The sequence below is a fragment of the Chenopodium album genome, chromosome 10, assembly GCF_948465745.1.
Source record: "Chenopodium album chromosome 10, dcCheAlbu1.1, whole genome shotgun sequence".
Classification (NCBI taxonomy): domain Eukaryota; kingdom Viridiplantae; phylum Streptophyta; class Magnoliopsida; order Caryophyllales; family Amaranthaceae; genus Chenopodium; species Chenopodium album.
The window spans coordinates 793018-808892 of NC_137843.1; the positions used below are offsets into that span (position 1 = coordinate 793018).

The 15875-nt window shown below is 32.4% G+C and overlaps 1 protein-coding gene and 1 pseudogene across 3 annotated transcripts; one reads left to right on the plus strand and one right to left on the minus strand.

Moving 5' to 3' along the window:
* Positions 1-1158: 1158 nt before the first annotated feature.
* On the plus strand, positions 1159-3405 carry LOC145563014 (zinc-finger homeodomain protein 6 pseudogene; annotated as a pseudogene).
* Positions 3406-4848: 1443 nt separating this feature from the next.
* Positions 4849-10363, minus strand: LOC145561832 (uncharacterized). Of its 3 annotated transcripts, none has more exons than XR_014094228.1 (6): positions 9870-10363; positions 8964-9154; positions 8692-8756; positions 6726-8304; positions 5463-5542; positions 4849-5360 (listed from the first exon to the last, which is right to left on the minus strand). XR_014094228.1 is itself a non-coding variant. In XM_081621950.1 (3 exons), exons 1-3 carry the CDS (start codon positions 6872-6874, stop codon positions 5134-5136), a joined length of 456 nt encoding a protein of 151 aa, XP_081478076.1. In that variant the 5' UTR covers positions 6875-7157; the 3' UTR covers positions 4849-5133. The 3 variants fall into 3 exon arrangements, 1 of the variants encoding a protein (XP_081478076.1); XR_014094227.1 differs by having other exon boundaries at positions 8964-9178; XM_081621950.1 differs by lacking the exons at positions 8692-8756; positions 8964-9154; positions 9870-10363 and having other exon boundaries at positions 6726-7157.
* Positions 10364-15875: the final 5512 nt, after the last annotated feature.

Genomic DNA, 15875 nt, shown 5'->3' on the forward strand with positions numbered 1-15875 from the left:
TACTTAAATTCAACAATTCTAGAAGACTAGTACACGAATATCGTTCTAAATGTTCAACATATTTATGGATACACCGAGTATTAGAGTTGTAAGAAGTAAAGGCAAGAAACTACATACACTTGTGTTGCTATTGTGTGATTGTATTTGACAAAAAAATTTAACTTGCATGGTTGGAGACTCGGAGATAATCCTCCCCGGAGTGATCCATATAACTTCTCTTGTATGTAGAACCCAGTTTTTTTTTTACCAGTTTTTTTTTTTTCATTTCATAATGTTACCTATTTTTCTAACATTTATACTAAAACTAATAGCAAAAAACTCCGCAACAATAAAAAAAAAAAAAGAAAAAAAAAAACTTTATGGACATGTTGGTGGTTCATATTAATTTCTCCTTTTTAAAGTTGATACTAAGACATAGTAGGAAGGAACTAGAAGTATAAAACGACAATGCCCTTTCCCATGTACTTTTCCTTAACAAGATTAATAAAAGAGTCTTAGAAAAAAAAAAGATTAATAAAAGAAAAAAGAAATAATGTTTTGTATTTACTATACCGGTAAAAAAATGTATGGAAAATAACTTTATATTTACGAAAATAAACAAATTCATCCCAAATACGTAGTATATAAACCCGGCGTTTGTTACATTTGACATTTTTTTTTGGCAATCTACTTTTATTTATAATCTTTATTACAATGCATGATCACATCAAACAGGTGTACAATAATGATAAAATTAAAACACCTCTAACGAGGGAAAACAAAAACCCTACTGTATTATCGTGTAATCTTTTATCTCTCTGCTAACCAAAAGTGTTGCAATATAACATAACCACACATTTTTGTTATTAATCAACAGTAAACAGCATGCCTCTTTCGCTCTTCCTTCCTACAGCCTAAATGATGACCATAAATCCATAATTATCTTCATAATACACTCACAACCCTAAAACACAAAGTTACTTGAGTAAAAGTTAAAATCTTAAGCAAATTACCAATTAAAATACTACTCATAAAATTTAATTTTACTTAAATTCCTTTTACATCATTGTTCTATTTCGATTGCGGCTCCATCGACATATAAATTACAGGAGTAGGAGTATAAAAAAAAGGTTGGTCAAAAAATGAGTGGAGTTGCAGGCAATTAATAAGTCGAGGCGCACCATACAGAACCATCAGAAAGAGGAGAGAGAAAAATCTGACAAACTTGCTGTGTGTTGTGGTGTGTGGACCAACCAATATCCCTCTTTTTTCTTCAATCTTCATCACACCTTTAATTTCAATCCAACCTCTTCTCCCCAAAAATCAACACTTTTCTTTCTTCTGCTCTTTTTTTTTCTTCTAATCTCACCTCATTTTATACCTATTAGCTTAGCTAATCACATAATTAGACCATAATTAATTAACCCATTTTAATTTTTTTGAAACTTTCTTATTGGTGCAGGGAGATTCTAGGCAAGTAAAGCAAAGCTCTTGGTCCCATCAACAAGTTTGTCCGACTTTAGGCGTGTTTTCTTAGCCTAAAGTATATAAACAACCCAAAATCGTAAAGGTACGTGGTATGTATGATATAAGTCGACATTGTTAGCAACAACACATTATTACCCTTTATAACTCTCTATACACGCAAGTAAAAAGAGCGATAAAAGAGAGTCCGGGTTCGGATCGGGTTCGAGTTTGGTTTCGTGTTTGGGGAGAAAGTATAGTTGTGGGAGCAATAATTAGGAAATTGGACCATTTTGCAGGCCGTGGGGAAGAAGAACATGCTACTGTCGGTTGTTCTGTACTACACCCCCTTCTTGTACTAGTGCTCCCTCCACCCCCTTATTATTCCTCCTTACAATCACATCTTGTCTTACTATTTTTACTAAATTTAAACATTTTTAGGGGTCTTTCATTAATTTTTTTTTTATTTTTTATTTTTTTTATGATGAAAGTTAATTAAGAAATTACATCTTCTTAATTATATTTTCATGTTAATTATCTTCTTTGGTGTTTAATTGATCAACCCATCAAATCCTCCTCCTAACCCATTAAGATAGGGCATATTATCATATATGGGTTAGTGGATTAAGCACCCACCTATGTCAAAATCATATTTTGTTTCCTTATTTATGTTCCATAATCAATTACTGTATATGCCCCTTAAATAGATTTCTCCATTAAATCTTTCTCTAATTATTGTTGTTTGTCCTATAGTATGAATTTTGATTAACCCTTTAATCTTTTCATTTTAGAAATTATAATTTAGACACATTTTTTTTTTTTGAAAAAAAAGTGTCAATTTTGTATTGGATTTGATTTTGAATGGAGGTTAAGAAACCAAATAAAGAGATTCCATTTCATCCCAATTCTTTCACCCACAATAATCTTGAAAAATCTCCAAATCCAACCCTAGATCTCTCTCATCCAGAGAAATACAAAGATTTGAGCTCAAGTCCGGACTCAAACAGCCCGAAATCGGATATGATCCGCTATCGGGAGTGTCAGAGAAACCACGCGGCTCATTTAGGGAGCCACGTGGTAGATGGATGTGGTGAGTTTATGCCTTCGGGCGAGGATGGTTCACTCCTCGCCCTGAAGTGCGCAGCCTGCGACTGTCATCGCAATTTCCACAGACGAGAAGTGGAAGGTGAAACAACAGCAGCAGCAGCAGCAACAGCTACAACTAGTGCAGTTGCTGCGAATACTTCAGCAGCTGCAACAGCAACAATTTTACCACTGGCACCTGCTGTACCACCTTCTGCTATGACTACAACAAACTGTTACATTTCATTCAGCAAATACCACAAAAATAACAATAATCTTCTATCAGTACGCCCAAATTCTGATACTACTACTCCCGCTGTTTACTATCAGCAAGGAAAACAGTTTTCCCACCCCCGAGCGCCCGTAATGATGGCGTTCGGGGGCGGGGGAGTGGCAGCTGAATCCTCAAGCGATGACCTCAACGCTGGGAATTTCGATTACGGGGGGCACTTCGTAGAGCAATACGGAGTATCAAAGAAGCGATTTCGTACAAAGTTCAGTCAAGAACAAAAGGATAAGATGATGGAATTTGCTGATAAAATCGGATGGAAGATGCAGAAACAAGATGATATACAAGTGCAGCGTTTTTGCCATGAAGTGGGTGTTAAAAGGCAAGTGTTCAAGGTTTGGATGCACAATAATAAGCAAGCTATGAAAAAGAAACAAGGTTGATAGTAATATATCATGTATGTAGTCTTTTTTTTTTTTTTTTTTTTTATAAAAGAATGAATAGATTATTTGTGAATAATTAAGTTTGATTAGTGTATTTTTTTTTTAGGATTATAGAATATAGTAAATGAGTTTATCCACCCCTATTATCTAATTTTTATTTATTTTTTGGATTAGATGATGGATTTATATTATTTTTGAGTTTTCATTTTCAAAGGAAGTTAATTTAGGTGACGGGCAACCAGAATTTTGCACATTTCTCCTTCCATAGTTCTGTTACTATTACGAGTAATTGAGTACCTTACTATTGGCATAATGGCAAAGCATGGTTATCAACATTAATCAAAGACTCAAAAGCTGGACAAAAGATAGATCATTGGCTTCTTTAAGTGACCGACATACGTTGATAATCATCGAAGGTATGTTGAGATTTTACCCTAATCCTTCCTATATTTTCGAAACATTAATCATGTTACACCACATACAATATGTTCCGTGTAAATGTCAAATAGGCTAGTTAATTAAAATATTGAAAACATATAATCAAATTTTAACTACACTATTCGCGTTTGTACAAGAAAAAAACATACTCATACAATACTCTTCCAGAACCATGTAGTAAATTTTTTTTTTTCTTTCAATAGGTACAAGTATATTCTAAACTTGTAGCTTTAGATCATGAGAGGGCTGTCAAATTTATAGCCGTACAATACTAAAAATGCATATCATGAAAGGAATTTTGGGAATCCAAAGGTCTTGTAGAGGGCATTTTGGAGATTTTGAAAATACTTAGGGGAATCTATAATTTGAGTTTATTAGGGCTTTAAGACTATGAAATGCAATTTTTGGTAGAAATTTGGAGTTTCTCGACGAAATTTCAATAGTATTCTATATAGTACGGAGTATAAAAAGCTTAATGATGTAGTAACTGTTCTACTATTTGTTCATGAAGTCTAATTAGTACTCCGACCTTTTATACAGTTAAATGACCCTAGAATGCACTCACGACCTATCGAAAACCTCCTTAGACAAGAATCGAACCCATGAGGCCATAAGTCCATGCACTTCCAAGTGGAGGATGATTTCCTATTGTACAAGTTTATAAGGTGGGTAAAATAGTGGGTTTTGTGCTCTATTTGATTTCTCTGTCCCTCCCATAGGGTGGGTGCCGACCTTTTGACAATTTAAGACCTTTCTTCAATTAAGGGTGTTTAATGAGAATTAATCCTCTTTCCCTCTTAAATTACCTGCTTTAGGCAGAAAGTCTCATCAAAGAAATTAGGATAAAATTAAGAAAGATCTTGATGGTTTGACACTTTACAGTAAGGTTTTGATACAAAAATAATGCTCTCCTCATCTAGCTAGGAAAAAAGAAAGATAAGTTAATCAATAAAGACACTATTACGTGATTTACTTATAGCTAACAATGTGTTAGTTATGTCTACGAAGTTCTAAATACTACAAAATGATATTATGTTAAGAATAAGGGAGTGTGTAAACTACTTCGTACTCCTCAAAACATACTAGCCTAAAAAATAAGCGAAAACTAATTAAGAACCGAGTCCAAAAGGAATAAATAAACACTAGAAGCTCCAGATTAAGGCATTCCAACACAAATAAGATGATGAAACTATTCCAATTAAAAGAACTAGGTGAAAACATTAAACTGAATTAGTGATCAGCAAAAGTGTACAAAATTTATGAGTTTATACTAGAAAATAACTTTAAGGTTGTTATGAGGGAGGGCAAACAAACTTGTGTGTTTGGACTCTTAACCTTTTTTCGTTCCAAAATACCTAAACTATTTCAGGAAACACATAAAACACCCTTAATTGTTGGAAATGACTAAATAACACTATTGTTAAGACCAAACAACCATGCTCGGAGATTTGTCTATCATCCCTCATTGTTATATATCTATGACAAAGACGGATTCATTCACTGGCGCATCTCAGCGCCAACCTCACCTGCAACATCTGAAGCCCTCTCTTTGGCGGCCACATACTTGGCCTTGGCTTCTTTACTAAGACCAGACTTAGTCATCGACTCATATGCTTCCTCAACTTTATGCTTTGCTTCATTGTAAACCTCTTCTAGGCCGTCTTTTGTGAATGATGAGGAGTTTGAAATTACATCTGCCTTCTCAGATGCATACTTGTTTCCATCTGGAGAGATTAATACTTTGGTGAATGACCGCTAATAGAGATCAAAATTGATAACTATCGTTTAAGAGAGTCATTAGGAGAGAACAATGATTCGTTAGTTACCCAATGCAGATTCTTTGGCTTTGTCCCTCAAATTTTGTACGCCTTCTTTTAAGTCTTGCTTGCCCATCCATTCTCTGTCACTGAATAGTTAAAATTTAAAAATAATTCATGTTTTAACTTTCAGAATAGTAACATAATCCTTTTGTATTGAAATTAAATTTGGAGACGGCAATTACTTGAATTAATTATCAAACAATGAAGTTGCAAGATTAGCTATCTAGAGCTAGAAGTACATTACGTACAACTCATAGTTAGGAGAACAATTAGATAAAGTTGTATTGAACAACACATGTAAGAGTCTCATATTAATAAAAGTTAAGAGAATCGAACACTTTATAATATAAGGCTAACGGCTACATACTTTTCCTAAGTTCCTATTCCTATTATGATATTATCATATGATTTTGGGATGAAACCTCCTTAGACTTGTGAGATGGACTCTTTCTCTTCATGACAAGTGCATCCAGACTCATATTTAACACATAGTATATCTATTTAGAAGTGTGGTAGTCTTATTAAAAAAGAAGATACAATGGTGCCTGTTGGTTGATCAATAGAGATACTTGTAAGAATCTTGAGGGTAAGGGTTTTAGGCTAGTTAAAAGGGGGTGGATTAAAATGAGGAACGGATGTTGTTATGACTTTAAATGGCAATGAATGTTTTAAATAGTTTATTAATAAGGTAGATCAAAAATTCAAAAGGAGAGGTATAGAATTAGAAATGTTAAAATTCAAAGGAAAGTTTGAGTTGCTTGTAGATTTTAAAAATAAGAAGGGGAAAGCGGCTATGTTGGTAAGAGCATGTGATACGTTCGTCAGATGATACAATGTCTCTAAAAGAGGTAAGAAAGTTTATGACGTACTCGTAGCACTTTTCTTTAAAATAGCCAAGTCTTAAATCTACATTTTCATATATATATATATATATATATATATATATATATATATATATATATATATATATATATATATATAATATATATATAAAACTTATTCATTAATCCAATATAACATTACTATTTAATATTTCAAACTCAAAGGGTATAAGGTCTTATTAGCATGGTTTCAAAAAAAAAAAAAGTCTAATATTAGTATAATTCAATACAAGATATAGTATCATGCAATTAATTACTCATCAAGTCACATTAATTTTCCTCACTAAATAATAAATTAACACACTCACTAGCTAGTTTTTAAAGTAAACTAATAGAGGCTAGTATAAAGATGGTTACTAGATACTTGGAACAATAATTAAGTGAATACCCGTAGCAATCGTCAGTCCAAGGATGATCAAACTCTCCCATAGTATTGAACGGCGAACACATCTTACCATTTTCTGCAACCACTATCGCCGCCGCCGCCGCCATCACAGCCACCACCCACACCATCATTGCTGCTATTCTACACACCATTTTATCCACTCTTTCTATATGTTTAGAAATGATAATTGGCTTTTCAAACTATTTTGATAATAACGAACAACAATAACTTTGTGAAATTGATGATACAGTTCAATTAAAGGTTTTGGGTTGTGTACGTTTGGAAACATACGTGAGAATTGCATCTGCAAAAGGGCTATTATATATATTCTTACGTGTCATCTTCTTTAGTTGCCACATTCTGGTAAAGGTTTTATCCGTTTGCCACGTTGTTACATCCTGCTATTAGAATCTTATAATTGACTACAAATCGACTACTACTATATGCTTCTGAAGAAATAAGAAAACCGGCAATTATTAGGAAAAAAACAATATCTTATGAAACGTATCACATTAATTTAATTCAAATATTAGGATTTCCTTAGGATTACTTATGTGTTATGTTTAAATAAATTGGAGATGATAATTTTATAATATATTCGTATGTATCATGTTGTGTTTACTCCATGTCTAATATTGACTTTAGATTTTAGCGTTATCTAAGACTTAAAAGTTAGAATTGTGGCTAATTTAATGTTTGAAGAGCAAGTTCCAACATATAGTAATACACTAGCTAACATGTACAACATATATTTTAATTTTTTGATTTGATAATTCGTTCTGAGCTGGATATGGGGGTATTTTATTATTTTAAATATTTTGAAAATAAAGATGTAAGGCAATTGGAACCAAAAATTAAACTTGCTTAAGTTGGAAATTATCCTGTTATTTATTTTGAGAGAATTTAGATAAGATGATAATGCCTTAGCTTAATTAAAATTTTGCATAGTTGATCAATACTCTTGCATTTCATCGATAGGTCATCGTATGTAGTTTCCACAATTCTTTTGTAATTGTAACAATTTCATCACCCAAATTAAACAATAATACGTGATCAAACTTATGTAAATACTCTTTAAAAAATTATGTATATTCATTTAAACCTTCTCTATTTGGAGTACATTTTATACCCAAATTAAACAATAATCTCCGGCATCAATTAGCACACAAGATTATAAGGTTATTATACATATACCTACTATTAACTCTAACTCAATAATAATTTATACTTATAACAAAAGTTTAAAAATATTTCACCATTTATTATCGTTTCATGAAAACTATACATGTATATATATAGTTTTATCCTAAATTAAAGTAGGAGGAAAACTGATCATTCAACAAATTAATTTAAGACCGTTGAATGCATCTTAGAAGCAAGCAACCTTGCCCAAATTGATCTGAGGCTTATAAGGCTGGCTATCTCTTATATGAATGAAATTAATCTTCCCTGACGGTTTTCGTAGCCATGGAATCGTAGGCTGGCCCGGTGTCGCGCTTCGCCTCTGCGTAAAACCTTTCATTACCATCTTTCACTGAGTGCGAAACTGCGTGTAATTTCCCTGATGCGAATTTCGCTGTACCTGGTATTTGAGGTGAAATGAAAAATATGAATTTATGAAATATTTCATATTGTTTGTAATAACATGTTATTTTGACTCGGGTACTTGTTCATGTCATATATTAGCTGGTATGTGTCTAGGTGTCAAATTAAGCTACTCCGTAGTTTTTTTTTTTAATTTTTTTTCTGTTGAAACGTATTTAGAATTCAACCATGTATTTTTGAGGTGAAATTAAATGAAAAATACGAATAATAATATGCGTGATTAAAAATTTGTGAAATGTAATGAATCAAGATTGGGTTATATCTACATCATTTGTACAATAGTTCGTTGCATTATCATAAATATATTGGGCCAAATAATGTACTAAAGGATCAGATTCATTTAGGGAAAAGGAAATTTAATTACCAGGAGCATCACGCATCATATCTTCAGCAGCCTGTTTCATGTTTTGTGGGTTAACACTCAATTTCCTGTCAAAAAAATATACATACAACTTAGAAATTATATTTGAAATTCATACTCAAATTTAAATTTATTTTGAAAGAAAACATTTATGAGTATCAATTATTTGTACATCATTTGATGAATTAAAACGTGCATGCAAAGAAAAAAAATGTTAATTAAGCGGTCAGATAATATGAAAATGATCGAAATACAGATGAGGGACAAGTATGTACCCGGACCCGGAGATTTTGTTGTAAGCCCAATCCTTGGCCTCTTCAGCCTTGTCCAGCACGGCGTCTTTTGCCTCTCCGAAGTCAAATGCCGAGCACATCCTCCCATTTTCAGCCACCAGTATCGCCGCAAAAACCACGACCATCATACATACCAAGGATGTTCCTCTTTTATACTCCATTTCTCTGTCTCACTTTGTCAATGTATTAATATATCTCTAGAAATAAAATTGGCTTGTTAGATTAAAAACTATTATGATTTGATTATTGTTTTTGATTAAATGTCCCTTTTAAAGTAAGAATGTTGGGAAAACCAAAGGAAGAGAGAATTCAACTCCGTAAGAACCGTTTCTAAATTTATTTTTCTTTGCAATAGATGTCACATGTGTGTGGTTCTACGTCCTTCTTTTTTCATTGTTGCCATTATTCATTTTTGTCACCTTTTTTTTTTTTTTTTTTTTCTTCCGCGTCTTCTGCATTTTGTAAGGTACTCATTCTAAGGTGTCTTGCTTGTATTTTCCTTCTCTTTGCTCTATTTTTAATTATATTTTAGTTTTAAATACCATTTAATGTTTTTATTGCTTACCATTATCTAACTTTAATTTATTTTGAGTAAGCATATGTCAAAAAATAAATAAAATATTTATGATTTTTTATGGTTGTACAAATTTAGGCATGTACGTATTTAAAATGTTCTACTATATACGTTAAACTATCAATTAATTAGTTATTTGAATAGCTGGGAAAAAAATAAGTTATTAGAAAGGAGGATTGTTTTGAATCTAATACTCTGTAGTATTTTATTTTAATAAAGGAATCAAATTGTATTGTAATACATATACGTTTTTTAAATTTAATTCGATAAAAAAAAAAAAGAAATCTAATAAAAAAAATCTGGAATTTCTTTACCTTGATCTTTACTTGTTCATACGTGTATATGAGAAGCGCGAGGCCTAGCATGAAAGATAAGAGCTTATCAGCAAGCCATAGATGACTTGCTTGGTGTATGCCTTCAACTTGACGGATCGAAGCACAGTCTAGCTTAGCTTAGCACGCATGCAATACCAGGCAAGTCATCCTTGGCTACCAAATAAGACTTATCTTCATGTAAGACCCCGTACATTTTTCATGCAACACATTTCTCTATTGATCTCTTTATTCTTTTACTAATAATGAGCAGTGCATGCAGTTTATTGCTTGTGTGAATAATGTCAACTTTCTAGGAACCACTTATATACACGTAAAACTCTTAGATAGAAGAAGAATAAGCATATTATTTTACAAAATATATAATAATGGGATCGGATTCTAATAAATTTCTAATTGGTGCTCCAAGCCTCCAACCAACTTTAGCCCATCTCCTTGGATGACATATATGCGTTTTGTATCCATACTATTGTTGAAATTCTAATACCCACTCTTTTATAGTTCATTTAGCTATTTCCACGAAATATTGTGGAATATATAGATATACACTTTGTTTGACTCCACATTAGGGTCAAAATTATTTAGATTCTATTTTTTTTTAAAAAAAAAAAAAAAGTATTGCAGAGAGATTGGGTAGGACTTAATTCAATGTGTAATTGACTTTTTGTATATTTATCGATCATTATGCTTAGCTTGATGAATCTAGCAAAGATTTGACATGCAATGGATAAAAGTCGCAAGTAAAAGGGTAGTAGAAGTATGTAGTAATATATCAAAGTGACCATTGGACCACTCAACTAATTTCGTGTAAGGAAAAAGGGAAAGAAAAAAAAAAGGCATCGGTATATGTTGATCAACTTGTGTAATCAAGCATGCATGCATGCATGTTGCAATCTAGCTTCAAGGATAAGATAGATACGTTTTTCTAACTTTTTTTGTACGTGCTTTATACGGAGTACAATGCTCTACACTTGATCATCAGCAATAATTTAAAATGCTGATCATGGGTTTCAAATTTGAAAGCATCACTGATAGTGTTTGATTTTGAGTTTGACTTCAATTCTTACATACGTGTAGTATGTAGACTCGAGCTCTTGATATGTTTTTTTTTTGGTAGTATATAGATTGCGTCTTATTAGAGCACAACCTCGCACGAGTTAATCTGACATGAGTTATGGATAAACTTCTTGCAACAAATAGGAAAAAGGATAAGGAATCCATCCCCTCACATGGAGCATTGCTACCATGGTTCTTATAATTTTTCTCTACTTTGTTCATCTCTGCCTAACACATGCATAAATGCATTGATATTTAACAACAAATATACTATACATATCTACTCATTTCATATAACTCATAATAAGGTGAAATTAAATACCCAGCGAGGCAATATTTAAGAGACGAACAGTACAAAGAACAAATTAAGCCATTTATTGTCTTGAGGTTTACTAGAGGTCAAAAACCTTGAAATACTATTATGTACGTAGATTTACTTTGTATTCTTGTATAAGTTACACTTATAAGATTTAGACTTTGAAGTTGGATTGGTTAATCATTGATATGATTCGGATTTGGGACACTTTGTGACTAAGGGTATCTGAGAAAGGAGGAAATGTTATTGTCTTCCCAAAAGAAAATCTCAACCTATCTACTCTACATGTTCTCCCAATCAATGGGGCAATATAGAAACATTATTCTATACTCCCACAGATTGTGGGTACCCCCGTTGAAAACCAAAGTCTTCAAGACCAACATCTTCTAATATTATCCACCAATTATGGTCACGTGGGATCCACCTTCTACTAATTAAGAGATGATGTTTTGGTCAAATAATCTTGCTTTACATAATCGTACTCATTTTAATTGCCTAAAGTAGAAGGGAACAATGTTAAATACGGGTCTGAGCCGCACCCCGTTACGAGAGAGTGCAAGTCCACCACTTTACAAGACCAAGGAGGTTCCACCTCAAAACCATATGACAATAGGAGGAGTAGCCTCTTAGCCTTATAAAGTGTTTAACTCTCTCTTGTTCAACCAATGTGAGACACTTACCGTGTGGTGATACTTGGAAGGTTTATTCTTCAATACTCCCCCTCACATGTAAGGTCCCTTTTAACTTTGTCTCATGTGATTTTTCAGGCTAGAGTGCTTATTCACTCCCCCTCACATGGACCAACTCTTGGCCCAGTGAACTTTAGCCATTTAAGGTCCCATATCGCGAACCTAGCTCTAATACCATGTTAAATTTCGAGATAATATGAAATGGGCATGGGCAACCCGAGCAAGGAGGAGGAGAGTAACCAATTGGCAATAGTAGGACTTAATCCTCTACCTTATAAAGTGGAACCACCTCTCCTCTTTCTCCAATGTGGGATACTCACAAGTGGGGTACGATGGGTTTCAACACTCCCCCTCACTTGTGAGTGTCCTTAATTTTTGGCTCGATATACTTTAGCCATTAAAGCCCCAATCGTGAGATCGTGGGCCTGACTCTGATGCCATGTTAAATACGGGCCTAGGTCGCACCCGCAAACCAAGAGAGAGAGTCCACTTCACAAATCCAAAGGAGGTTCTATCCCAACATCATATATGGCAATGAGGGGAGTAGCCCCTTAGCCTTATCTTACGGTGGTAACTCTTGAATTCTTCAATGTGGGATTCCATTACCACTACACTCCCCCTTTTAGTGTTTTAGTGTGGAATAAGAGAATGCACACATGTGGATTATTCCTGGGCTCAACAAACAATCTTCGTGTTATCAAATTTATTATTGGGATCTAATAATAATCGCGATCATTGTGAATAGTTGCAAGCTCTTCCAAGAATTTGAATATGCTCGGAGATAACACATCTAAGTAAAATAAATCTTGTAGAATTAGATTAATAATGATTAGAGACAGCACATATTTTAAATATCTTACTCATATATAACTGAGGAGGTATAACATATAATAGCTCTTATTTTACATTAGGTATTTCCATATTTGGGTTCATTATCAAGAGGAGGGAAATCAAATGGTCCGGGCTTTTTGGGTGTAGGATGGACAGTGGTTATATGATTGGATCAAATATGCTAAAAGTTGCAGACTCCAATTACTATGATTGTAACTAGTAAGTAATATCACCCAAGAGTTGTGATTCTGGATTTCTTATATAAAACGATAGTAAGCCCACGCTCGAACAACAAAGACGTATTGTAAAAACTTGAGCTTGAGCATACTCCATATTTTGGACTCCTTTTTATTTATTTTTTTTGACAAGAAACGCCTTTTTCCCCTATTTGACTTTGAACAATTCACACTTTTTTTTTCAAATTGTTTTTTGTGATATGTATACAAGTAAATACAAATATAGTATTTTTTTTGAAACCACAAATAAAAACGTAGTATTGATTTTATTTAAAATAGTTTTTACTTATGGGGGCTTAAACTAGAGCTTTAAAAAAATGGAGAAAGAGAAAAAATGCGAACGCTAGGTTGGATCAAAACCTTAGCTTTGATACCATGTTAGATAATATGAAACTCCTTAGCCTGGAGTGTATTCCGTTAGTTCATATATATAAGGTTACAATGATAAGACCGAATCATGTTAGGAAATCTCAAAAGATATTTACAGAATATTCACAAACTATATCCTTCTATACAGAAATATCTAAAATGTTTATCATATTCTATCACTGGCAACAAAGATACTAATTATCTAATGCATTGACAGCTATGATAAATGGAACTAGTCAAATATCAAAGAATGAAGTAGTACATCACATACATATGTATACTCGGTAATTTATTTATTTTTTTCTTGATGGGAACATTACATATAAATGTATAATATTGTTGAGTTTTCATGCAAGTATTCCCATAGTAAAATGCTACATATTAATGTATTATACTAATTATGATATTAATGTAATAGTGAATTGACCATGATACAAAGTTTAAGGGGGTGAGTGAATACTCAATATGAGTGAATGAAAGTTCAGTGTGTATTGTTCTACGTAGGTAGAACATTACTTAAATAAAAAGGGAAATTTTTTTTATTTATAAAATTATAGGCTTAGTTCTTATCTTATATTGTCATATAATTATAGGACAAAACCTTATTTAAACCTGTACACTAGGAATCTTTGCTCTTACACAAACCATACGTTTATAAGTATGAGAATATCTATTTCATAGCACAACATGCAGAGTATAAAGTCTTGACACACAAATTTCTTGTGCATTTCTCAACTATAATCTATAAACAAGAAAAGAAGGACAAACATGAAAAGAAAAGAGTCTGTCAACGTAGCCAAAGACGACTGCCTAATGCATAAAAAGCAGGAGCACGCAGCACATACGTACACCCTCTATAAGGCTAGGCAAGTCATCCTTGGCTAGTAAACGAGGCTCTTTTCATCATGTAAGGCCTCTCTTCTTCTTTCTTCTTATTCTCTTTCATTAATAACTTAGAAACCTACTCACATTAATGAAATGTTTTGGGTTATTGACTTATTGCCTTGTGAGAATCGCTTATATAGCACCCAACTACAAGAATTCAAATAATCAGTGGCCCCTCACAAAATCAACACTTTATCCTTATCTTTATCAAAAATGCAGTAAAAGTTCATTTTCTTCAAATAACTATTAGTCAATGTTATCAGCATCAATTTTGACTTTATTATATCCATACATAGAATATATTCTCCTTCTTCGTATGGATGTTATATTGAAAATTTTATAATAGCCTTTTGAAAAGTGACTATCACAAGCCTTATAATATGGCATAATTTAATTGGATGTACTTTGACATGTAAGCTTTAACTTTTCAAAGTATAATTTTAATTAAAATTCATTTTTGTAATTTCTGATTTTTAATTTATTTATTTTCAAAAATTATATTTCATAATTTCTGAAATTTGTTTTTTAATTTCTTAATTAATACTGTATCATAAAATCAAAATTAAATTAAAAATCAATATAAAAAAGTTATGAAGTTCTTCCATCTGATGTTTTTGACCTCTCAAAACCTAAGCAGAAGAAAAATACCTCCATGGATGAAACCCAGAAAGCTAATAGGTCACTTACTAAGAAAATTAGTGGAAGGAAAGGTAAGAAGGTGGTTAAGAAAATTATTTACAAGATTGAGAGGCTTCAGCCTAGCAATGATTTGGTTGATACCTAGAAAATTCGGGATAATTCCCTGAGAATTTGGGATGATACCCAGAAAAATTGGGATGATACCCACCACCACCATAACAACCCATATCGCCATCTCCCTCAACGCCAGGACAAAGAATTGAAATTGAAGCTTGTAAACGTGAGGCTGAGAAGGAGGGTGCTCGCCGCGATCGGCTTTACCATAACAAGCATCTTATTGGTGGTGGACAGCATCAACGCCGCAAAGCCGCCGTGTTCAAATCATCAGTTGAAATTCAGAACTATGAAGAACAGTTTTTCTAATTTAAATTTTTTTATTTTGAATTTTGAATTTTGATTTTCTGAAATTAATTAAAAAATTAAAAAGATGAGAAATTATAAAATATAATTTTTGAAAAAAAAAAAATCAGAAATTACAAAAATAAATTTTAATTGAAATATGTTTTGAAAAGTCAAAGATTAAATGACAAATTACATACAATCAAATCATGCTACATAATAAGGATTATGATAATCACTTTTTAAAAGACTACTGTAAAATCATCCATGTCATATGGTGTCCATGCATGAACGATTTGCAAGTTATTTTCAACGGTAGGCCAAAGCCACACACACACACACACACACACACACACATATATATATATATATATATATATATATATATATATATATATATATATATATATATAATTTTGCTTTTACAATTTAATCGTTTCATATTAATTGCCATATATTGCAAAATCATCATTTCTCATAATTTTTTGCTATAAGTCTTTTCTTTCAAAACGAAACTCAACATATTTTATATTATATGTTTAATTTTTTATTACTTTTTGTTTAAATT

Coding starts and splice junctions, on each gene's coding strand:
- LOC145561832 (XM_081621950.1), bottom strand. CDS start 6,874: ATGGTGTGTAGAATAGCAGCAATGATGGTGTGGGTGGTGGCTGTGATG. Junction 5,543..6,725: donor TGGACTGACGATTGCTACGG/GTATTCACTTAA, acceptor TTAACTATTCAG/TGACAGAGAATGGATGGGCA. Junction 5,361..5,462: donor AGCCAAAGAATCTGCATTGG/GTAACTAACGAA, acceptor TAATCTCTCCAG/ATGGAAACAAGTATGCATCT.